Source organism: Ruditapes philippinarum, unplaced genomic scaffold, assembly GCF_026571515.1.
Source record: "Ruditapes philippinarum isolate M1 unplaced genomic scaffold, ASM2657151v2 ctg2643_1_1_1_1, whole genome shotgun sequence".
In the NCBI taxonomy this organism is placed as follows: Eukaryota; Metazoa; Mollusca; class Bivalvia; order Venerida; family Veneridae; genus Ruditapes; species Ruditapes philippinarum.
In genome coordinates, this window is record NW_026859373.1 from 160,349 (window position 1) to 187,734 (window position 27,386).

The following is a 27,386-nucleotide window of genomic DNA, read 5'->3' on the forward strand; positions in this document are numbered from 1 at the left end:
TTATATGCATTCCATTTGTTTGTTGTGGATTCACTGCACATTAACACATAGCGGGCCATGCTGCACGACAAACTTGTTAAACATATATCTCACTTGCTTTGTTTGGTCAGACTTTCATATTGATTTTCCTATTTCTTACATTATGGGAAATGGTCCCTAATCCTACCTTAGAATTGGGTCTTCATGTTAAAGAGATGATTTTTCAAGGAGAATGAAATGCTTAATACAATGAAATGATAATGCATAAATGATCTTGTTACATAGGGGTAGCCGACCAAATGTTTTGCAAAATGACTTCAAATAGGATTACTTACCCCCTTTTTTATTGAAATTTCCTGCTGATCACAGGACTGACATACACCTTTTACAATCGGAAAGTTCTCGGCTATCATCTATAATGACCTCGGAATTAATACGGATTGTAAGTAGTTCTACCACGTGGTTTCAGATGTAAACAAAAATAGAGAGCGTTATCTTCGATAATGTTAAACGAATGTATACATTTGACATCAGTGAAAAGTCTGGTTCGGTACAGTTATGATTGAGAATATGTCTGACAACGATTTTTAATTTAAATATGCCCACTGATGTACAATTTCAAACAAATCCGACTTAATGTCAACAGGTTGGCATTTTGTACTTTCGGTTTTTCAACCATAATAAAGAATATATAGATAATGTATTTTATTACATGCTTTTCGGTGGTTTATAGAAATATATCAGTGAAATAAAACTGGTAATTTCACTGTTTCAAACAGTGAAATTACCACTTTGATAATTTCACTGTTTTGAATTTAAGCCCCTTACGTTGTTTCAGTGAAATACCAGCGTGCACAGTACTGGGTACCAACTTAATGACGTGACGTCGTAAATGACGTCACGTTGTATTATTATTTGGCGCGCTTTTCATTCAGTATTAAGTTTAATGTCTTTTTAAAACGTTTCTTTGCATATAATAAAAAGAAAATTTGTTTAGTTTAGTGTAAGATCGAAATATATTTTACCTTGTGAACACCAAAAGTTCATATTTCACTCGTGGCTGCGCCACTCGTGAAATATACCTTTTGGTGCTCACTCAGTGAAATATATTCCGATCTTACACTGGTCTAAACAAATATCCTCTATGTATTATTTCATTTTTAAGTGGACGTTCACTTGATATATTGGAAAATTAATACGACTCCCCGCATAAAATTACTATTTGTTTACATGACTAGTTTCCTAGCGTAGGTTAGACCAAAATACCGTATCCGTTCTGTGTATTCATACAACTATTGTGTCCGAAAACTGACAGAAATGGCCGAAAAAGTGCGATTGACACTTTTTATAAATGCAAAATATCCAAGTCACAAATTGTCATAGACACTTATGAAATATTTCATTTCCGTTAGAAAACAAAACAGTGTTAGTTTCTAAATTAGTTTTATACTTAAAACATCATTTTTTCATCAAATCATCTCATGTCCCATTGAATCTTACGGTTTTCCCTGCAATTTTTTAATCAATCGCTGGCCATGTTACAATACGAAAGTCTGATCATGCACGACTTTAGATTGAGATATTGTCATACGTTAGATTTCTTAAACCATTGCCGTTTTGTGTCGAACCTTTAAAACCTTTCTGTTATACATCGGTTAAGTACGACGAGTAAATCGACGATTGGTTCCACATGCTTCTAGGCTTTGCATCAATAATTATCGATACTCTAATTAGTGCGATGGAAACAAAAACTGCTGTGGTAGTCGCGTACGTACAGTTTGTGACATCGGTGCATCGAAATCTCAATTAGGAAAGGACGAAATAAAGTGACTGTCAAGTGATTTTCTAGAAATATATTCGGTTATACAGGAATGAAAATAGTTAAATCTTAACAGCCATGCCGGTATTTACAAGGAAAATAAAGTCAACATTTTTAGTTGCTTTGTACTTTCTAGTTTACGTATCATGTAAGTATCATTTAAAATTATCAGATCATGAAACATATATATGAATAAGAACATTTATGATAGGTACAAGATTTATTTCTGAACTATAATTATTCATAATTATAATAGAAAATCTTTGTCTCTTCCAAAGGGAGTTGCTCTACAACGGTTGTACTTAGTCAACATGTCAATTGTTGCTTGGATAAATTATACCGATGACAATTCATTTATCAAACAATTAATATATCTAAAGTGTATAAAGCCTTATAAGCATTTTATTATTATTATTATTATTATTATAAAAAGTTAAATCAGGTTGTTCCCATTATAATTCGGGTGATTCTCGAACATAAATTGTCTCTGTAATATAACACACATGAAAATTGTACTTAAACAGACACACTTTTCTGGGAAAAAAATATTATGCTACAAATTTAAGTATGGTTTTAACAATGTTGGTAAGATTTCGTGAATGTGCCAATCGCTGTAAAGGAACTATACAAATATTTCTTTCATTTTATTTTATGAGTATTATTTACGAAATTCAAAAAGATAGAAAAAATGCAGAAAAATGCAGAAGACATTATAGCTTATTATTTTTTTAGACTTTAAGAAGGCCATTTTTTTAAATTTCAGCTGCTCAAGCCATCTACAGTCCTTTTAAAGAGACCGAGATAAGGAATGAGGCCATCTTAAATTCTTCTTATGATCCCGTATCTCGACCGGACTCTCAAACAAATGTCAAGATCGGATTGAGTATTCTTGCAATGGACGAACTGGTAGGTTCAGTCTTTTGAATACATTTTAAACTATTTAAATTCCTATTTTTACATCAGTATATCAAGGTTAAGTACTTATGATCGTAGTTCATAGTAGAATAAGTAAATTCTCGGGTGTATAAATATACCTTGTATGTATAAGGCTATTGAATGAGTGTAGATTTGATACTATTTATAGGAGGAGTTGAATGAATAGATTTTTTTTCTATAAATACAGGATTTATTTTCGAGTGGTATGAAAATAAATAATTCAGGAGTGGTGAAACAAAAAAAGGAACAATTAATTTTTTTTTGTAAATTTACTAATTTACAAAATTCTAAAATTCGGCGAAGCTATCTCACCCAGTCTTATAAATAATGAAGTTCGCAATATTCGGCGTCATATCAATGTCGCCATTTCGCTTGACTTCACGGTTAACTGTTAGGCCACATGTGTCACAAATCACATTCGTCACAATTGTGAAGAATGAGATCACATTCGTCACAAATTTTGTGATGCATGTGATCCAATGTTTTAGACAATCACATTCGTCACGAGTTTAAAATCACAAATGTCACAAATTTGAGATAAATATTGATTTCTTCAATGCTTTTCACTGAGTCACAAACGTCACAAATTTTTAGGACTGAAATCAATTATTGGAACTAAAACTACAGACATTTTTTATCCCCTCCCCCGCTGATGAAATCGGGAGTGATGGGACTGTTTTAGCGTGTTCGTCCGCCTGTCAGTCCAGATTTAGTTTCCGCACTATCCGGCCATTGATTAGTTATTATACACTGTATATGGAATCATTTCGTTTCCACGCTATTTTTTCAGCAACTTCTGGATGGATATCGATGCTGCAACTTTGTAGGAACCTTCATTCACAAACCAGTTGCACATATAACCAGCATATCTCCATTTCTTTTTAAAAAACAGACTTATTGCCCCTTGTTGTTGTTGTTATTTATAAAACACTGTATATAGAACTATTGCTTTTCTGCGCTCTAGGAATTTCAACGAAATTTAGTTTAATATAAAGAGGAGATGCGCATCTCGAAAAATCTCGACGGGACACTAAAGGATTTGGTCCGACTTGAGGGTACGGTCGCTTATATGGGCTTTCCGGCGGCGACTTTAGATAAACACATAAACAAACAAAACAAGATGTGCATATCATCATCATCATCATCATCATCATCAGTATTTCCCGTTTGGCCGTTTAATACAGAGTTATGATCCATAATTTATTATCATTTATTGTTCATAGAAAAGCATTAATTCAACCCTATTCTTCAACAAATCTGCTGAATAATTTAAACAAAACTATGTGGGTACATCTAATACCAAGCGGAGATGTGTATATTGACGGCACTTACCCGAAGTTAAGACCCCTGGTTGCTTAATATTCAGTCAGATAACTTAAGTATTTCATGTCTTCAAATGTTAAATATATCTAATTTTAATTGTGTGGGAACCTTCAATACAAAAAGGGCATGTGCATTATCGCCGTGACCTTGAGTGATATGGGCCCTGATAATTTATGCTTTAACCGACTATTTCCCCGGAGTCTTTATTCGAAATGTATCCTGCAATTGTTTAATTTTCAATCAGTATATGATGCTGTCGGCGGTAAACATTAATTCAGCGAATTTGCTTGCAAGATATTTGAATGACCTCGTGTAATTATAGCTTCGCAAGACCAATCATATTCTACAAGAAATGTTAAGTTTTCTTTAAGTTTTTTTATTCAACTTCCTTCATGATTCTCATTTAACCCTTTCCTTTATAGATATTACTGGTAAAATAACTATATGAACCGCGCCATATTGAACCCTAGATGAGCCGTCAGTACTAAAGAACTCTGATATAATATAGGAATAACGCATGTTTCTTTTTTCGTGTTAAAATATCTGTAGAAACCCAAGGGATTAGTTGGTACCCGACCCAACGTATCCCGAGGGTTTCAGCAGTTGTTATGACACGGAACAATCATTCGTTAACGCTATTCTAGCATAAAGCATGCATAAATCTAACACAATCCATACACAATCAAGCAACATCACTGATTTTCCTCGGATTGCACGGGAACGTCAGCGTTGTATGTGACCGTGACGTCATTTCCGTTTTAGTTAAGCAGCGTCCGGGCCACAATGTATTGACGCTGTGCCACGGAAAACGTATATCAAAAAGGTGTTTTAACAGCGCATGAGCGCTAGAATCTCCTTGTTAAAAGACCTTTTTGGTCCTGTTAAAACACCCCGAAATCATGGTTATAACGGCAGTTTTATGCTAGAATATAAAGTAATGAATAACAACATGGATTCCAAGAAGACTAAAAGCAAACTCACATTGCACAATACTAGCCGCAATTATAATACTGCTAATAAAGTTCACGAATTTTCATTGGTTTAGAGGCGGGATATATTTATAGGTTATTACAGAGGTCTGATGTGCCTTTATTCGATTTTGGCCCACTAAAAGAGCCCGAGGGCTAATACCGATCTTGTAGACCCATATCGCATTAAGGCACACCAGACCTGTTCTATAACCTTTTTATTGCATGTGCTCATTTATGTTTTGGTTTTCATTATAGAATTAAAAAAATCGTTTGAAAACATTGTTCAGCGACAATGTATAATTTATTTTTAAAAAGCGAGGGACTTTTGACGTCGTCTAATGACGTTGACGTCATTTCCTCACAAACATTTGTTTTTTAATATATTTTGGCGTTATTTAACTGTTTGGAGATTGTTTTTCAAGTGTTTCTTCAATTTTGCTTTTTTATCAAGATATATTTCAGTTAAACGTATTTTTTCTTATAAAATTGTCAATCTTTCCGCGTTTTTTTAGCAACCCGAAGTGGGAAATCGATATCGGCCCAACCGGAAGTCGGACCGATATCGATATTTGGCGCATCACGTCACCTGACCACAGTCATATTACATGGACAAAACTCATATACGTTTAAATTCACATTTTTTTTCTATTTATAGTGTTTGCCGTTGCGTATTTATAGGTTATTACACAGGTCTAGTGTGTCTGAATGCAATATTGGCCAAGAAGAGGTATTGGCCCGAGGGCTTTAGCGGTCTCGTAGGCCAATATAGAGGATATTACATGAGTGTCTTTTCATATTGAATTTATTAAACGAGTTGGATAAAATAATAAATTGCGAGGCTCTGCCGAGCATTTTTATTATTTTATTCATATCACAGGTTAAATTTTGGAGCCGATAAACCGAAAAATTGTTGTTATTTTGCCTTATAAACGCGGTAAAATCAAGCGACGTCCGCTAACGTTAAATGACGTCGACGTCAAAACGATATTATACTAGTTTTATTGCATTTGTTACTATAAATAGTAACAAAAATGCTAAGGAAGTGTGCTGATATTGCCCAAAGAGTGCCGATATAAGCATGCATTGAGCAAGTGTGCCAGATATCGCACACTTGCTAGTGTGCCAAAAATCCATATCATGACGTCACGTCCGGTTGACGTAAACAAGTTTTGACGTTGGAGCGCTCAAGATATAACTTATAGTTAACTTATCAGCATAACACGCAACAGGATAGATAAAGATTAAATTTCTGCCACATTTTTATATGATTTTATAGAAATTTAATGAGCAGATATTTAAAAAAATACAAATGTTTGTGGCGAACGGAAAATGTGAAGAAAATAGACACGATTTGTTAGAAAAACAGTATGGAGATAAAACATTAAACTTTGTTTAGAAGAATAACATAATTGAGTGTCTACATATGCAATAAAAAGGTTATGATACAGGGCAAGTGTGCCTGAAGGAAGATATCGGCACACTTGGTCCGCATTGGCCCTCGGCTAAAGCCCTCGGGCCAATACCTAACCAAGTGTGCCGATATCTTCCTTCAGGCACACTTGCCCTGTATAATAACCTCTAAGTAATATGGAAAATATGTAATGGCTTTATTACACTCCCGCGACGTCAAACATGTGATAAATCGCATTTAGGCACACCAGACCTGTTCTATAACCTTTTTATTGTTCCTAATTTATGTTTTGCTTTTCATTTTCAATATAGGGATAACGCATTGTTTTTTTCGTGTTTATAACATCCTAAATACGAGACACATAATACCGAGTTTCATGTGAATATTTCTTTAGATACTAAGTTACAGAAAAAACTCAACACAGAGGTTAATAATTGAAAAATGTTGGGTAATCGTGTATGGGTATTGGTATGTTATGTTTCTAACATTTTCATCCCGAACACATGTGTTAATATCTTTTGTGGTTGTACTAGTTACAAGAAAAACTAAACGCAGAACAAGGGAAATAATTCAGTCAAAATGGAAGATTATGAATCTTGGGGTGTGTGACTTCAAGTCAATATCTTCTGTTGTTGTACGAGATAAAAGTTACAGCGCAAAAACTTAAACACTGACTTTCTAAGTCGAAAAGAGACACTATTCAGTCAAAATACATGACAGAGTTATGGAACTTGGGATGTGACCTTTCACGTTCAACCTCATACACATATGTGAAGTTTTAAGTGGAACAGCTTCAGAGTTGTGGAGAAACAAGTGGAAACGAAAATAAATCTGAACATTCCCGTTTAGCTTATATTAACGACAATGAGTAGGTGTAGCTCTCCTTTTCTGGAAAAAGTCGAACTAAAATACTTTTGTTTGAAAAACGGAACATCGTAAAAATAGAATGAATACTAAAACAGCTTTCACTCGGCTCCTTATATAGGTTTTTTCTGTCTTGGCTTACTAGTAGTTCTAGCTTCCCGCGTGATCAACCAACACATTTAAACCAAGGTGCAGTATATGAAAAAGACTGAAGTATCATTAATAGATTTTGTTCAATAGAAAGCGGCCAACTTTTTTATCCCTTCTTTATGGACTTCACGACACAACTCCCCGTCATTATTCCATACAATTAAAGTGTCTGCAAAAATTGCGTACTGCATCTATTTCCGAAATTTATTTTAACATGTTTGACATCAAAATTAATAAGTTCGATTTTCCACCCTTTGCATACATGAGCTTCAATTTATCTTCGTTATAGTCATGTTTTACTAATTTGTGAAAAGTGCGTAAATTTTAAATCGGCCATTTTTGTGAGGATCGTTAATTCTAACATTTATTAAGAAAATAAAACAAAATAAAACTGGCATTTTATTTTACTCAGCAAATTTCAAAAAGTAAATCATTATTGAGTCAGGTCCAGCGAAAGTCAACAAAGTTTGGTTTTTTGCGTGGCACGACACACATTTATATGTTCTAGATAACTATAGAAAAACAAAAAATATGTTCCGTGTATCTCAATAAAGTTTCTTTCAATAAGCCATCATTCATTAATCAAGACAAGTGTTTTATTTGCGAGGTCTTTGTAAGTTGTTGCTTTAACGGTAAAATATGTCGACGGATTTCATACCAACCTATTCCAGATATTTTTAATCGCAACACGCATTGAACCATCTTTTGTTATTTTATTATTCGTCGGGATTTCCATTAAAGTCCGCTTCCTCGACCAGCTTTTCGAGAGAGCAGACGAACACTTACTACATTAGGTACGCTCTCCAATACCGAAGGTCTATGTGTAGTTGTTGGTTTTTTCTAAGCCAAGTCCTTGAAATAGTCCTACGAAACGCGCTGCCGGCATGCTCAAGAACATATCTAAACCGAGGGAGTCGACAAATAAACAATGCTGATTATTTTTGCACTGTATGTGTAAAGGTACCATGAAAAAAGATGGAAAATTTTGTCGCTCTTACGCATTTTCTGCCTTATGACTGGAAAATCTGTATTTTTCAAAACCTTAACATTTTCAGACAGAATCATTGGTAATTTGCGTCCCTGAAGTTTTTCCTTAGTCTTTCTATATTTGACTTAACATTTGTAGCTTTTTCTTCCTTCTTCCTGGTATTTGTATTCTTCTAGACTCTTACTCCGAAATGGACACCAGTGTCCCTTTCATTAGTTTCCCGTCTTTGTTTTTTTCTCGACATCACTTTCCACGTTGTTTTGGGGAAGATCCTCATCATCTACACTTTGGGGCTCTTGGCGGTTTCCATTCTCATCTGACCTGCAGTACCTGGTGAAACTTGTCTGAGAAATGTATATTTAGTGATCTTCTTCTCTGTGGTACGATCATGCTTTACATAATGCATGCCTGCATTTTCAGGGAAATGTAATAATGGTTAATAGTGGCAACACACAGTCGTACTTGCCATCCATTAGAGATTAAAGGATGGAAGAACATCTGGTACCCTCTTTGCCGATGCCACGAAACATTGTAGATTAAATTCTCGCATTAAAGCGACAAGCGTTAGATGTCTCCATAGGTACCGTCACGTGTCATACCTTCAAGGTAATGCATTGTACGTTTGTCCAATGAAACAAAGTTTTTCGTAAAGTTTTCTGTTTTTTCTTAAGTGGGCTGTAGCTTCTTCACGAAGAACATTTCCTGATACTATGTATACCTATCAAACTCAACTGATGAGAAATTGCCGTTTAATGTGCAATTACCTATCGGGCTTGGGGTCAATGCAAACATCGACACATCAAGGTCGAAGTAACTCATTTGACTCAAGAATTATCCTCATGGGAAAGTGGTTCGATAGTATTTTTTCTTTGTGCTGACTTTTTGGCACTTGGGGAGACTTTTTCACTTCTATGATAATGTTTTTTCTGTTTTTCCTTTTCAATTGTTACACTTGTTATGTTTTCGATTCCTACCCATGCTTGCTTGAAATCACGGAGCATTGGGCGCTTGTACATTATGTAATAGCGTGTGCCATTCCTGTTTCTTTTTTCATAACTATGCCCTGCAACACATGCCGTTTATATGGTACTCTCGATTTAGTGAATGGATTATCGAATTAAAACTCTCTCGCCTTTCCGGTAGTTCTTGGGTTGTCCGGACTTCTTTTTCAAGTAGGCTTGTTCCTTTTTTAGAACATGTTTCATTTTTCTTCGAATTTTACCGAATGTTTGTCGGTCGACCTGCATGCGTACGCCCGTGGTAAGCCTCAAAAGGGGTAACATTTCCAAGAATCCTTTTCAACACTTGTGTTTATCTCATGAGCAATTTGATAGACCTTCAACCCCAGTTAAATCCTTGGATTGTTGGTGCACGCAAACTCGATTCTACGGTCTCAGAAGTCTATTTGACGTTCCGCAATTTGCCTGCGACTTGGGCGGTAGTACGGACGCCCATGATCATTCTAATATAAAATTCTTGGCATTAAAGCTTCTCATTCTTTGTTTTGCCCTGAATTCCTTCCCATTGTCACATTGTAAATTTCACATTCGCCGCACGCGTGCTCTAGTATGAGGTTTAGGACTTTTGCAATTTCCGACGACTGTTACTTTGTAGAGGTATGAGGCATCAATATCCCGTGAAAAGACATCACATATTGAAGTATATATAGCGTATTTATCACCCTTATATTCTAAAAATCTGAACGTGTTTGCCATGACTAACGACATCCCAATTTGCCATCCGTTTTCCAGGTCTATACTTCGACCAAACAAGTCTTTGGGATTGGGTTTGTTTCTGAATCTTTGGGTGTTGTACGATGAAATAATTCGCTTTTCTCTAAGAATTGTTACAATGTTACGAACGGAAAACTCCAGTATGTGTCTCTTCATTTTGTTATATAATGTTCTGAGGACGGCACAACCCATGACTCTTTTTCATATAGGCCGGTTTAACTTCCGAGGTAACTTTTCCGCTGGTATTATAATTTTTCGTGACAGCGTAATCGTCCTTCTGTATCAATTGAAAAGTCTTTTCTCTTCTTAGCAGATTTAAGAGCTTGTTTTTGCTCTTTGTTTGTTTGTTGGTCCGGGAACCTTGAAACCTCCAATTCCAACTTGGATTTGATGATATTCATACTTTTTGCTGGGATAATGCGCCCAAAGCAGGCTGTTTTTTCCTCTGAAAGAAAACAAATGTTGATGATAAAAATATTGATGTTGATACATATATCATACAATTAAAGACTGTTATAACGGAATCCGGTCAGTGCCATTTTAATTGTCAAGCGTCGACTTTTTCGATGTCGACGCATGACACTTAAAACACGATGATAGATATCGACACATGAAAATAGGCGAAATTATTAAATTAGATGTCCTGCAAATATCTTACTGGTCTCGTGACTTGGTTTTCAACCGCGATATATACATTCTAAGGAATCCTGTGTGTGCCATGTAAAATATCCGCCAAAGTCGCCAACAAAGGCGACGCGCGAAAATGCGATAACAGCAAAATAATCGTGAAATGAGTAATCGCATTGTCGATCGTCGTATCGGCGTGCTGCGATGGTTGTATTGCGTTTGTTCGCGATGTCGTATCGCAACTTGTCGCGATATCGCAATTCGATGGGTGATGCGACATTTCTTAAATTGCACAAACAGGATTGCCGTAAAAACCAAAATAAAGGAAAGAAATCAACAATACAGATGTGAATAGCTATATTATTATAAACAATTATTTGTGGCATGTTGACACAGAAAAAAAACTGTAACAGATAGCCAAAGTAAATATTTGTGGTTTTATATCTATGGGTTCCAGTATTTCCCGTCTAAGGAAAAACATCGGTCAATGATACATTATAACACCGGTCGACGCACAACAATGTTTAAAATTTAAATATCGCGCAATTGTCTTCCGTCGTGGCTTCAGCTTCAACAACGATGCATAACAAGTTTAAATGTGATGCGTGGTATTAAATGCCATATGTCGCCGTTGGAAATCAAGCCACGACGTGTGGACATTTGCAAGACATTTGATTTAATTGTCGCGCGATTGTCATGTGTTGTAATCTATCGTCGTGTTAAGTGTCAGATGTCACCTTTCAAAATAGATACGACATATGGCAGTAAGCTGAGACGATAGATACAAATAAATGGCGTGGTCAGGGACTTATAAAAAATGTACCGTTTTCAGTTTTTGAACTGTCATCCGTCGTATATATCGTCGTGGTAATTGTCATGCGTCGAATCTATCGTCGTGAAGAATGGCATGCGTCAACCTCGGAAGGCGACGCATGACAATTAAAATGGCACTAACCGGATTCCGTACTTTTAAGCTGTTTTACATTATGTTTATATGCACCAGAAAATAATTATTCACCGAGGCGGCACTTTTCAGAAGTTATACATGATGCGATATGCACCAAAAATCCTTTGTGCCGAGGTATTAGCCCGAGTCAATAACTATAGGTTATTTAGCTTGTATTGCGATATATGCACGAGTTCTGATCGGTGATATTGCGCTCCTCCTTTAGTGTATATATTGAAATCCAAGCTAAGTAACCTTTTTAGTGTATGCCTGTATACTAAGGCTTTTAATAAGACAAAATTTGAAAGAAAACGACGTTCATTTATTATAATACGCATAAATAAACGCTAAATATTCTTCATTTTTTTCAGCGCATTTATATTTGGCGCGACGTACGTGACATCTTGTTTTTGACAACGTTGAACGTGTTTTCCATTACAGACCGTAAAAACAAACATTCCACACGTCCGATATGAACTTGGAGACCAATCTCTCTACACAGAATTGTTGTTCCTTACCTCACTTTCAAGTTTCTGAACCGCAAGTAGAAGAACGACAATTCTGCATTAAGAGATTGCGTGTAGACGTTACGATATTGAAAAATATTATACCTTACATAAATTTGTTTCTTCTTTACATATATAAACTAATGCGGGCCTTAAAATCCGATGGTTTTCAAAAGTCTCCTAGCGGTCCACTATAAAAAAATAGTGACCGGTCACTATTTGTATAAGGCCCGCTGAGAATTAGTTGTTTGTAGCCTTATGCGATTTTCACAGCACGGAATTTTAACGCGCACCACCAAAAACAAAAAAATCATTTATTTTTATTTCCTGATGATATTAAATTGTTACTACTGAATATATAATCTTTTTTCTCCATATTTAGGGATTTAAGATCAACAAAAATGTGCGGTATAATATATAAGAAATATTACACACCACCTCGACCCTCCTGGCATAATAGTGACCGACCAGTCAGCCCAAACATTGATCGGACCTCAGCCTTCGGTCGATCAATGTTTTGGGCTGACTGGTCGGTCACTATAATGCCAGGAGGCCCTCGGTGGTGTGTACTATTTCTTAATTATTACATGCCTCTTTGAAATTCCCATAGCGTTACGGACGTTGCTACGGGGTCAATAAGCTTGTATTGCGATATATGCACGAGTTCTGAGCGGAGCGCAATATCATACCTCGGAAGAACGAGTGCATATATCGCAATACAAGCTAAATAACCTTTTTATTATATGCCTTTATACTTAGACTTTAAGTTCGACACAACTTGAAGAAAGAAAATATCGTTTTATTGATATTTTTTCGCACAAATAAACACTGCAAATCTAAATATTCTTCATTTTTTTGAAGCGCATTTATATTTGCGCCGACGTGGACGTCATCTTGTTTTTGACGACGTTGAACGTGTTTTCCATTACAACCGTAAAGCAAATGTTCCACATCCGATATTAACTTAGAGACGTGCAATATGGAAAAATATTGACCCGTAGCAACAACGCCCGTAACGCTATGGAATTTCAAAGAGGCATATAATAATTTTTATCAATAAACGATATTTTCTTTTCAAATTTTGTCTTACTTAAAGTCTAAGTATACAGACATATATTTACATTCACCCTATACTTTTCTATTGAAAATTTTGACGTTCATTTCGTATAAACTTCAAACTGTAAAGGCGCCAAAATAACGTCATTCCTGCTTAGTGATGTTTTGACGACGTCCGCGTATAGTCAGGGAGAACGTTCCATTTATGACGTCGACGCTGTTCTGTCTGTTGATCTTTTTTAGTCGGAAAGCGCATTCAAATGTTTAATTTTAACAAACTGGTTATTTTTCAAATAATTTATTTTAATGAAACGGACAGTAATTTAATGTAAATATAAGAAATGAAATTATTTTTTTCTGAATTTAAGCGAAATGAACAACAAAATGTGATCGGCAAACTACCAAGAATCGCTAGCGCGATTCATGTATTTGCCGATCACATTTTGTTGTTCATTTCGCATAAACTCCGAAAAAAATCAATTCATTTCTTAAATAATAAAAAGGTTATTTAGCTTGAATTTCGATATATGCACTCGTTCTTCCGCGGTATGATATTGCTCTCAAAACTCGTGCATATATCGAAATACAAGCTAAATAACCTATAAATATTTACTTGTAGCAACGCACGTAACGCTATGGGAGTTTCAAAGAGGCATGTTATATTTATTGTATATCAAAAAAAAATCTTCTGCTTACCTCGGTGGACATAGTTCAACTTTTGTTATATTGGTCTAAGCTGACCTATTTGATGCAAAGGCTTGTACCTGAAATAGAAAAAAATGAAAACATATTTTTAAGAGGTTTTCATTTTTTTGCAAATTGTACACAATTCGGGCATAAATCATCATCATATATTGCAAAGCAGAAAATGCACATTTAATAACCCTAATGCTATATTATGCCAGGCCCTAAAAAGCTCCGACGACAAACAGGCAGGCGCGCAATATATAAATTATATATATGCATAAAATGTAAACAAGTCGGAAAGCTTAATAAAAACAACTGTCAACTTTTCTCAGTGCTTGATAGTATAATCTGTCAAGTCCCAAAAGGGGCATGATTCAATCAAAATGCATAACGGAGTTATTGGTCTTCATTTTCATTCCATACACATGTGTGAAGTTTCAATTGAATATGTTCAGTGGTCAAGTAACAAGCAAAAAATAAACACTGCGCTCCTCTTTACACCGACGCCGAATGGACATATATATATAAAGCTCTTCTATTCGTAAAGGAGATCTAAAATGAAATATTAGAGACATCAGTTATACGGAAAGGGTGCTATTTTACTCTAAAAATTAAATAATTTAACAGTTTTACCTTTGAACTCCTTCAGCGTGACCTGTTGAATGCAAGGCCTGCTTCCAAATGAAACTTGAGGAAGAGGACATGTGACATCAAAAATGCCGAAAGAGACTTTTGGAATCTTCTTTAATGTTTGCCGCATAGTTACCAGTGAACCTGAATTTAACATAACTCAATCGCTGATTGGTCCACCTACATTGCAGACTTTGTTTTTGGGGCGTGTCATGATTAAATGACATGACGGCTCGCGGCGGATCGCTTTTGATGGTTTTTGATCTCTTTTGAAGTGCCGACGGACCGCTAAGGCCTTTAGAGTCCCGTTTTTTAGCGTTCCGGTTTTACAGGGGCATGCGCACATCAACTACACATATGCATTTACTACAATGAAGGAATATAGCGATCACAATAATAAAGTATCTTTTCATTATTTTGTAGTTGATGTGCGTATGCGCTTGTAAAACGGGACACGAAGAACTGAATTAAAAAACAACAAAGAAACGTAAAATCGAATACGTAGAAGCGAAAAAAAAAACCGAATATACGACAGCTTAAAGGCTAAAACACGACACATTTTATCTGCCGCATTGTTGCATTTATTCTATCGTGTGTTCGTTTCTTCGCTGCAAAGATTAGAAAAAACGAAAATGCGAAAGATAAGACAAACTGTGATTTTGTCGTGCCTTCGTCTTTTCCTGATCTGCCTGGCAAGGACAACGAAACATCAAAGATACGACAGATTTAGGGCGGAAACACGGCACATTTTATCTCTGTATTGTCGCATTTATTCTGACGTATTTCATTTCTTCGCTGCAAGAAATAGAAAAAAAGAAGCGAAGATACGACAAACTGTGGATTTGTCGTGTCTTCGGTTTTTCGTTTTTTTCTAATCTTCGCGGCGAAGAAACGAAACAAAAAAGACACGGCGTAAATCAGCAACAAAGTGTTTTATTGAAACCGTGTGGACATATAACACAATTCGTAATGTTGATTATGCGTCCTTTTCAATATTTTGAATTGCTACACGATAATATTACATTACATTACAACTTACATGCTATCCTACTTGATATGTTTAATAACGTTCTGTACTATACAGTCGCGCAACAACATTCTGTATTACACAACACTTTTCAGCATTTAACTACAAAATAATTATTTATCACGTTTGAAGTCGCGGGAGTGGAATAAAGCCATTACATATTTTCCATATTACACTAGTGTAATATCGTTTTGACGTGCTCTTCATGTATACTGAAGGAAATAAAATATCTATCTACGTTTAGCGGACGTTGCTTAATTTTACCGCGCTTATAAGGGAAAATAACGACAAGTTTTCGCTTTTCGGCGGCAAAAGTTTACCTGTGATAAAAAGAATATTACATTCGTGTCTTTTTAACAATTGAATTTATTAAACTCGTTGAATAAAATAATAAAATGCTCGCAGAGCCTCGCAATTTATTATTTTATCAAAACTCGTTAATAAATTCAATATTGAAAAGACACTCATGTAATATCCTATATTTATTTGATGCTAACTAATGAAATACTGTTCTATCAATGAAATATATTCATATTATATCAGTCACAGTGTGGTGATATAGATTTGGGTGATATAAGCCACGCCCACTCTGCGTACGTATTTATAAGTCTGGATTCCCTAAACATGCATTAAAAATAACTGTTTAATTTCATTCTAAATGACATATTTCTCGATTCAAATGTCCGTAATTTTGTAAAGATTGTTGACAATGAGACCGCAAAAAGAAATATAAATAAATAAGGATTATTTTGCTTGCAACGTTAACGTTTGCCGTCATATTGTTTACGCGCGCGTAGTCTCCGCGCTTCAGTAGTAAACGGTCAAAAGGCACATAAAATAAAAAGAAAATGTGTTTGCTTTTCGTGAATATGAACTATATCTCACATCGAAGTGAGAAAATGTTCATATTTTCACTCGCGCTACGCGCTCGTGATACATATTTCATTTTTTTTCTCACTTCTCAGTGAAATATATTTTCATATTCACTCAAAACAAACAAATATCCTCTATAAAATTCACTAAACACCGTCGTTTGAAACTATCTAATCATAAAAGGCGAAAAAAGCTAAGACGCGTCGAAACGATGATAAAGCGGCCCCGCCACAAAGACACGATCTGTTTAAACGAATTAACTATATTATTATTACTAGTGGAATAGATATGGAAAGTTCCATAGAGCGTCTGCAAGCAATTGGCACAGACTTGCAAAATCGTCTCAGGAAAGAAGGTTCCTAGATGTCAAAATGTCATACTCTTTAATTGAACCAAGATTCCTGAAAGTCTGCGGAAGTCAAAAGTCTGTCAGACCAAAAAAGGTTCATTGATGTCAAAAGGTCCTAATCTCTAATTAGATATCCTGAAAGTCAACGGGGTCTCAGCTACTTCCCAAACAATCATATATGGTCTCATTGGTGTAAAATATGGTCATAATTTGTACTGAAACTAAGATTAAGTCTGTGAGATTCCTTTAGACTGTCGCTGTATGGTGGGAAGAAATTTGAGGGTTCACAGAGGTAAAAGATCACTTCCAGTTGAAGTCTGATACTATGCCGTGCATTGTCACCAAAATTTTTTGAAGGTTTCGAGAACGTAAGACGACTTGATAGCAATACCATTACGACAATGCGACAGTTCTATGAAGACAATACAATGCCGACGATACGATATTGCAACAAGTTAGTACGATGGCGATAATGCAATGGTGGTGAAAAGATATTGGTATCGTGATGTCGACATCACAATATCGATTTATTGCATTGTCGCCCTTGTACTATCGCACTGATATAACCACGATTGTCCTTATGATATTCCGTGTATCACATATTGAAAAATAAACTTGTGACATTTGTGATTCGCCTGTTTAAAAATTCTCAATTTTGCTTGTGACGTTTGTGATTGGCATTTTTACCCGATTTTGGTCAATCACATTCGTCACAAAAGTCATTTGTGACGAATGTGATCACATTCGTCACAAATTCATAAAAACTTGTGACGAATGTGATTTGTGACACATGTGGCCTAACAAAGGTTGAGTAACAGCAAAGTTATTAATAAATAACATACCTGAATCGAGTGAAAAATCTGCGTGTACCGTACCCTAAAAGTCACGTGATATTGCCAGATTGGATATGAAAATGACCATTCTGATAGGCTTTTTAATCGGTCAATATGAAGCCAACGCTACACTAAGAAAAAATTGACTCTATTTTGAACAGGATAATTTCTGGTTTTTGATTTTTTAAAGCATGCAAGCCCCTTTTAGCGAAAACACTAGGACTATTGTAATACAAATAAGGAAAATTTGTTACTGTGTTTTTGTTAATATTGCAATGTTATATTCAGCCTCGGGTTCATACATGTATGACAGTCTGCGGCCTTATAAACAATGCCATTATGAAATATTTTAATTATTTACATCATAAATATATTATATCGATAGAAATTTCATATTGACCTCAGGCCATTAATTATGTATGTATATCTAATTGTTAATTGCTAAATCTACATGAAAATCTATTGTCGATAACTTATCTGAAAACATTTTGTACTGTATTATGAACAATTTATTGTAAAAATGTCTTATTCTTTACCTATATTTTGTAATAATGGCTATATGCTATATGTAGTTAAATGCCATATAAAATATTGATTTGAATTGAATTATAATGCATGTGGTCAATTCAATAGCTATTCAGATATTGTATGTAATAAGGTCGAGTCGGATATTAAAGTGATAAACAACTTTAAGAGCCTGGAGGGGCCGCGCGAGCAAATTTATCAATTTTGTAAATATTTTGAACAATGTAAAATTCAAGTGTATGTATAATATTTCCATCCATCTGTTTGTCCCGTAAGACTTCATACAATACTTTAATATATATAAATTTATCACATACACGTGCCATGATTCGTTTGCACTATAAACCGTATTTATTTTAGCTATGTGATAAACAGAAAATTATATTCATGTAGGTTCATTGCTGTATTTATTGAACACGTTGAGTGAAATAATAGTCGCATAACATAACTCTACTCGTTCAATAAACTCAGTATTGAACATACACTAAATAAAGAATGAAATACATTGGTAGATTTATAATTATACATATTCAGGTAAAAGAGGTCGCGTTTATGAAACAAACAAAAAACAAGTTTGAAGATTTTATAAATTGCAAGGATTCTACTTTACATTTGCTAAGAATAAGCCAAACAACTTAAAGTTCGAAAGTATCCGCATAATAATATTTATTCTTGTATATTCTATACAGTTGAAGCAATCTATTAGCGTCAAGTTATCATTCAATTACATTCACATGAATTATCACAATCAAAATATTTCTTTCTGTATTTGATTTCATCACAATTTTGATAACCCCCCCCCCCCCCAAGAAAAAAAAACAACAACAAAAAAACTTATGATGGCAGAAGTCTATCTATGATGCGAAGCAAAGGTGACCTATGCGCATAAATATCCATTTTTAAAAAAAAATGGAAATAGAAAGTCTTTTTTTTCTGGCGTACGCCAATGGTATCGTTACAATATCTATAGGCGCGTCAATTAAGTTAACTCTTTTTAACTGTAAATCAGTTCTTATGTTGGATATATTACATTCGTGTAGATTCAATGAACTCGTTGAATGAAAAAATATATAATGCTCTCCAAAGACTCGCATACTATCATTTTATTCAACTCGTTCAATATTAAATCTACAGTCAGTCAATATCCTCTATGGATAAAATAACTAAGAAAAAATGTAAGCTAAGAACCTTTTTGTAGGATATTATTTAAAGTATGAAACTATAGTTAGAAGATCTACAGTGAATCTCTATCAATAATATTTATTGCCATGCTTCTTCATTTTTTTGTTAATCTTTTGTGGTTGTTTCTTCTAAGAATAAACTACCGTCTGTTTGTTCCTATTGCACTATCAATTTTATTCCGTGACATATTTGTATGCAAAGCATAATAATATCGTGACATGGTCGGATACTTAGAAGCCTAAAACTACGATTAATAAAGAAAATAAATAATTCGCCTCCATTTGTTGTATCAGTTTATAACTAAACGTGATGATTTGTGATTGTTTAATAACGATACTGTGTACCCAGATACAAAAGTTATAATTTGAATATTTGCTCGTGATGTTTGTTTAAAATAAAGGACACTAATCAAACAGTGCGGACCGTCAAATAATGTTTCTTCAAATCTTAGAATATTTTATAGTGTTTGACAAAAAATATCGAAAGTAGTATTCGAGTGTTTATTCGTTCCACATGTGATACTTGTTCGACAAAAAGGAACGCTCATGTCAGCTCGCGACAATACCAGGGTATTACTCCGCATCAGCGTCTTGGTAACGTATTGCTCCGCGTGAGCGGCTTAAGTGTCAATTATGAAATCATTTTAGACTGATGATTCTATTTTGTTTGCAGTAAAATTTCACAAGGTTGTAAAGATAAATCATCAGTTGACATTAGTCATTATGAGTGACTGTCTAAGAAAACTGGACGCGATAAATTAATTGTTTTTCAAACAAGAATTTGATATGAAGTGTAACGACAGCTTTGCTTACCGGCATTACTTAAGCCGGTTACTGTCCGAGAAGCGCCAGGCTTTTTCGTCGTTACAGTATCATGTGATTATCCCAGGCACATGTATCTGTAAATATTAAACGTTTCGGTTTAAGTTGTTTTTGATGCTGATTAGATTAATAATTCTTGCTGCGATGGCATGGTCAAGTGGCTAACGCGTCGAAGTAGTTATCTAAGTATCGCTATTCGTATGGGTTAAAACCCCGTAAGGAGCAAGTCGTTGTTTCCTTGAGCAAGAAACTTAACACTACTTGCTGAGTACCTGCTGGTTGGTTCGAGGACCGAATTCAAAAATGTTTATTAGCTTATAGTTTCCAACACCATCTATCTAAAATAAATTCTTTAAAAACCAACTCTTGATGCGCCATGTCTAATACAATCCCTTTATAATACAAACATTTTTGTATAAATAAGGAACTTATAAAAAAAAGAAAAAAAAGAAAAATGAATGAACAAGTTACTCTTTTCTACATATTACTTCTAATATTATTTTATATGTTTAGCTTTTTTTAATTAAGATATCATAAACAATTAATTTTATTTGCAGGATTTGAAAGGTCAAAAACTTACAATGGCTGGATGGCTAACATTTGTAAGTATTACCGTTTGACATAGAGTTTAGTCTCCAAATAACAAACAATAGCACTGGCCTCTTTGTTGTTATATTTTTGGTCCCTCGGAATAATTGATTCCAGCACATTATTGTAGAAGATTGAATACCACTTAAGCCGGTGCTAGGGGGGCGTGAGAGATATTGCATTTTATAAAATCTCTTAGGAACAGACCTAATTAAACCGAGCCTGCAATTTTTAAATAGTTATGTTGTTTCACTGCTTCCGATGGATCAACCCTTTCCAGATTTTTATGCAGTATTTGATCTTGAAACAAGGACCGACGTTATGTGATCAATGTTCCCGGATGGAATATAATGATATCACGTGCTGCTAGCTAAACGGTTACAGTCCCACCTGTATTATAAAAAAAAAATCAACGCTCGACTCTGCATAAAACACGCGGTACATAAAAGAAAAAAAGAAAAACAGAGTCCTAAAGAACACCCAAAAACGGCAAGATTGAAAATGTCGTAGGCTCGATTTAATTGCAAGCTACCGTATACCCAACATTAAAATGGTGAATATTTAAAATAAAATAAAAACGTCCGCAGATGTAGACCTTTTTTTTTATTGTTGTTTTGCACATAAAAAAATCAATCATCATTTACAGGAATGGGAAGACCACAGGATTCGTTGGAACAAGACAGAAAAAGATGACATTGAAGACATTTTTTGCAAGCCTAAACATATCTGGAAACCGGAATTGATTGTTGATAATGCGTAAGTTATTATTTTTTGTGTTTGTGTTATTGCCCATGTCTACGTGTTATAGTAAAATGCAATTTACATAAATAATTGATTCAGTGAAAGAGCTATGTAGTTATGTGACATAACTTTTACCTTCTTTTCTTTGGCCAAATTTCTTCCCTTATAATTACCTTTAGAAATTTGACTTAGTTTTTATTTAAGTCTGTTTTAGATACCAATATGCTATACAAATATGCAGTTAACCGTTTTGCAGAATGGCTTGCAATAAGATTTGTTTAATCAAATATTATTAATAATTGCATCACATGCTAAAAATCAGGATCCGTAAATTAGCATTAAAACATTAGAGACAAACTAGATAATTGAACGTGTAAACGAATAGAGTATACTATTACATGCCGTCCGTTAATACAGGTCAGACAAACGTCAAATATTTGGGTTAACACTCGACTTTGAAGAAAAAAGAATTTGTAGAGCCCTTATGTAAATAATACGATATTGATCCCGTTAAAGAAAAAAAGTAACAAAAAAAAATCTAGAACATTTACGTTTTTTCTTGTTCTATTTATTAAATTAAATTTCGCGATGTGATAGTACTTATTTTATATTTATATGTATATAAAAAACAACATTTTCTATTGTTTGGTAGGTTTGTGATTTTTGATTATTTGAGTGTAAGTCAAGTCAAGATATATTATCTGTATATTAATAATGCTGATGTATACGAATCAAAACAATGCAATGCAAATTCAGGAGGTGACAAATACGAAAAAATAATATTATACAATAATATTTGTCCTTTCCCAGATATTATAATAAAATAATAAGTGTTTTCTTTACAACAGAACATACACTGTGTATTTAGTTATCACCGTTTTTTTATCATTTTACCTTCAAAGACTTGAAGACATTGGACTCATAAAGAATGATGACTTAGTGTTGAGGTTGAAATATACAGGGGAAGTTGAATGGGAACCTCCTATTCTTTTTGCAACACATTGTAAGGTAAATAACGTGAATATTTATGTTACTGGACAAGTCGCAGCAAAAATGCAAACTGGCTGGAAAACAAACATTAAGAATTTTTTTATTCTGTAATTATAACCATTTTACAAGAGAACTTAAAGTGCCCAGCTCAGGCGCACCTAGATTTGTTAAATCATATAAGTCATTTATATGATACAAGATTAGTAGTTTCGCATAGTGCTGAATCAAACCGAACCAGCAGCATTTTTATTTTGCTGTTTTGGGCATTCTTAAGAAATTATGTTCACTATTTCAATAGATATGACAAACGGCCAAAATCTGCGCGAGAGCGTTCATCTAGTCCGGCTTAAACATTCTACCATATTAAGAAGCATAAGATGCAAAAATTGACTGGTAAAAAACTAACAAAACCATATCCAGTAATCGTTTGTATATTTGCAGCGTCTTGTTCATAAATATATTATGTAACACCTTCAGTTGACAAGTTTCTAAAAAAAGCTTAAATTACGCATTCCAGACTGAAAGATTTGGACATAATATCGAATGAAGGACTGCTACTCCGCGTTAGATATGATGGTACTGTCGACTGGGAACCGCCTATGTTATTTGTAACTCATTGCGAGGTTGGTTCTACCTTTGAAACCTTTCCCTGCACAATTTTATTTCAATGCACGTGCGCTGTTTAAATACTTGACCTCATAATGATGATAGTAATTTAAATGTCAGTTTGCTTGAAATGCATTGAGTGTTCGACAGTAACTCTTACCTGATTGAATACGCGGGTATTTTGTGCCAGAGACCAATAAATGGTCTGCGACCAACGCATAAAAAGTTAATCTTGACAAATTGTTAATTGTAAGTGTATGAGTTTGTTCAAGTGGATATCGTTTAAATCCATTATTCATATGAAGATCTTATATACTTTGTTTAAAGGTTATTACAAAAAGAAAATAATCGATTTGTACAATCTGTGTATAATATGTCAGCATAAAAAATTAGTGAATGACAAAATATTATTTTTGTATTTGCAGGTCGACATAACGTACTACCCATATGACAATCAGAAGTGTTCAGTCAGAATTGTGAGTTGGACTTATACAATAGAAGAAGTAAAACTTGAAACCCGGTTCAACGAAATTAACTTGGAAGATTTCGAGTAAGTTTTTGTAGACGACTATGGCGACAACAACGTTAAAACTTAATATGTTGCAATTATCGTGCATATTTAGCACATAAGGTATAATACAGCGGATAAATGTATTCATATCCATTTGTGTATTTTTCATATACCTTTACATGGAGAGGGTAAAAAAAACAATTTCCCTTTTTCCATCAGTTTAACAAGTAATGTAAGAGAACAATAATTTTATAAGAAAAATACTTCTGTTTTACTATGTCTTATATTCGTTACGCATTCATTTCTAAAAACTGAAATAAATAAATATGTTTAGACAAATGGCATCGAAATTTTCTTTTGCTAAGAGAAAATGATAAAAAGACAACATTTTCGTACGCGTATCGTCTGGTCTTGCAAAAAAAAAAAAAAAAAAAAAAAAAAACAGCACCCGCACATATTGTTTCAACAACGTCTTCATTTTAACAATGGAATTTCAGTGGTAAACATATAAAGAATATTGCTAAAAACTGCATTTATTGAACGAGTTGAATGCGAGCCACTGGCGAGCATCATATTATTTTATTCAACGAGTTCAATAGATTTAGTAAAGGACCTACACGAACATAGTATCTTTTTATCAAATACCCAAAATATGTCTGTTTTAAGTGAAAAAAAAATCATTTTTCATTGATGCGCCGCGTTTAAACAATGTTTGTATGAGGCAAATGACGTCACGTCAAAATAATTATATGCACGGCCGTGCAATACCATTTTCACGGAGTCGTAAAAGCGGCACAGGTGTGTGATCAACTGAAGGATATAACTTACACTTTGATATATAAATGCTTACGTTTTACTTTCACATATTTTAGAGTACATGGTGAGTGGGATTTAACAGACACTCTGGTTGACGTCAAAAACTTAACCGAACATCTCCCTGATGGGACAGTAAGAACGTATCCACAGGTTGATTTTTGGGTGTACCTGAGTCAGTACTTTAAAATTTCGTTTTAAACTTTTTTGATATTAATTGATTAAATGTATATAACATGCACTATTTCATGAATGATAGAAATTAAAAGCCTATTGTTATAAAATTATGATGCTTTATTCTAGTGTATGAACTACATTACACATTTCATCGTCTTCGTAAACAAATTGACAGAATTTGTTTCAACATTTTCGGGCATTGCATTGTGTCCTTTGCTTTTAAATGACTGAAATCAAGTAATTATAATAATGTTATTAAAGTTGATTGGTCTACAATTGGCACAGTTTCCATACGTATTTCAAATATTGATAAAAGTAATAGAAATGTATCATTTGGACATTCTTTTAAAATGTTTCTTGAGAAAATGTTGATATATTAAAGGTTTAGTTAGTACAATTATATGGTGAATAATAATGATGAATATCGGAACGTACCAACAGCATCCAAACACAATTATTTCGTGGTTTGTTGTCGCGCATGATACTAAATATTATCAACATAATTATTTATGGTATAACAGACCTTCCATTATGGGTCAATTCAATTTACCAACCATGTTCTCGTAATATCACATTTTATCACATGACATTATTATGCGGTTATTGTATTGTCAAATTCGATTTTTTGTATCATCTGCAGTATTTTTTGTATAATTATCAGTGTTGCTTGTATTATCACCCGCGTTTCTTTAATTTTTAGAGAGAATTAAGGACTCAGTTCTACAATCTGAACGTAATGATGCCAATCATTCTGACGTCACTTATGGTTGCCTTGGTTTTCATAGTGCCTGTAGACTCCGGGGAGAAAGTCTCGTATGTTCTCACGGTATTTCTGTCTCTTGCCGTGCTCCTTACCATAGTGACAGATTCTCTGCCGCCCACTTCTATAACCCTGTCTGTCTTGGGTAAGTAAATAATTAAGATATGAAACCTTTCAAAACCTTCGCCTCGTTCATCCAAGCATGAAGTGCTTAAATTAAGTACAAGTGATTCTTGATTTATCCTGCTACTGTCAATATTATCAGCTGGATAAAGCCTTGCCGGATAAACTTATCTATCTCCAGTCATTACGTCATATGATGACGTCAACTGTTTAGCAGCAAAACAAAATTACATAGAGATTCTATTTTATCGAGGAAAAGTAAGAATGAAACCATTTAATTATTCTAAAAACATGATTAAAAGCAGGATAAATCAAATACATGATTGATGTCGGGATGGAGAAAGTTTATCCGGTTCGCTGCGAAAGTGAATCGTGGCTCGCTTAAGCTCGCCAAGATACACTTTCTCGCTCACCGGATAAACCTTCTCCATCCCGACATCAACCATGTATTCTCTATAAGAAAGAATCAGCAGTCATTAAATATAGAATTCCGAAATACAATCCATAGTGAATACTGTAAAATATTTGATGAATAGTAAAACGTTTAATAATATTAGAAACAATCCAATGAACTTCCATTTCAGGCCTATATCTTGGTATTGTTCTGATATTCACTGCAATCGGAATCCTCCTTACTATCCTCATCTTAATACTCTTCCATAAAGAAGGTAGACCAAAACCGGGCTCTTTTGTCGAAACATTGACCCACCATGCCGCCAGATTAATCTGCTGTAACATACCTGGACTTCAAGCAAAGTCAAGCAAAGAACATACCGGAAACAAAGTATCGCCTATGACAGAGACTCTTGAAACGCAGATTATAGAGAACAGCGATTTTGAAGATGAACTTAACAAGGCAAAAGACGAGTTGGATAGTCTTGCAGAAACTGAAGCCATTTCTGGTATATCATGGAAGGATGTTGCAGAAGTTTTGGATCGATTTTGTTTCTTTTCTTTTGCGTTCATCACAATTGCTATGAACGTTGCTTTTGTGGTAACTCTGGCATATGGAGGGCAAATTACGGGTCATGATTAAATCAAATGAAGCGGCTTCCTTCTGTTTCTCATATCTGAATGAAATGTAACTATAGTTGTATCTTTTGTTGGCACCTAGTCTATAAATGGATTTTCTTTCATCTATGCACATTTCCTTGTTAATTTGCCTAGAAAATTGGCACGCATGGTAATCATGAGTTTTTGACGTCACGTCAATATACGTGCAAAAATACATTTACTTCCCCAGTATTTATATAGAGTTTCTATTATTTACATTTTCTTCATGTTTATTTGCAAACAACAGGATTGAGGAAAGCTTAAGGAATTTGTAAATAAATACCAGAAACTATTTACCTAATGGATTTTTACCGTTTGCTGCAATGAAAATATTAGCCCACCCCTTTGTGCATAGCTTTGTCAACTGCTCACAAACAGCATCACAAACTAAACTATTTGATATACTGTGCAAACCAGGCCAACTATTTTCCTCTTGACGATGATGCGCGAAAAGATCAGTAATTTTCACGAACTTATACAATAACGCAGTTTGCTAGTTGCATGATTATTTTAGGGAAATATTTTTCTTTCACCACTGATAATTAGTATGATCGGAATCGGGGCCATTTTCAAACACTACTTCAACGATGTTTTATTCTGGGAAACCATTCAACGACATGTAATTTCTGGTTTCCTCCTGCTTGATAATTAATATTAATATCAATTTACTGATATGAACATTTTGTTAACATAGGTACTTTTGCTGATGTTGTTGTTGTTATTGTTGTACTTGTTTTTTGTTATAAAGTCGTCGTTCATTAACATTATATTTTTGTCATTTGTGCTCT

The 27,386-nt window shown here is 34.4% G+C and overlaps 2 protein-coding genes across 2 annotated transcripts in view; one reads left to right on the forward strand and one right to left on the reverse strand.

The window, feature by feature from the left end:
- The window catches only part of LOC132756286 (uncharacterized), a 43,081-nt gene that overhangs the window by 12,892 nt on the left and 2,803 nt on the right, over positions 1-27,386 (reverse strand). The window lies entirely within an intron of this gene.
- LOC132756268 (neuronal acetylcholine receptor subunit alpha-3-like) lies at positions 1,750-26,581 on the forward strand. The gene is made up of 9 exons (XM_060747286.1): positions 1,750-1,946; positions 2,562-2,704; positions 20,794-20,838; positions 21,471-21,580; positions 22,468-22,573; positions 23,587-23,711; positions 24,545-24,620; positions 25,363-25,567; positions 26,130-26,581. The coding sequence occupies exons 1-9, from the start codon at positions 1,877-1,879 to the stop codon at positions 26,579-26,581; spliced, it is 1,332 nt and encodes a 443-aa protein (XP_060603269.1). The 5' UTR covers positions 1,750-1,876.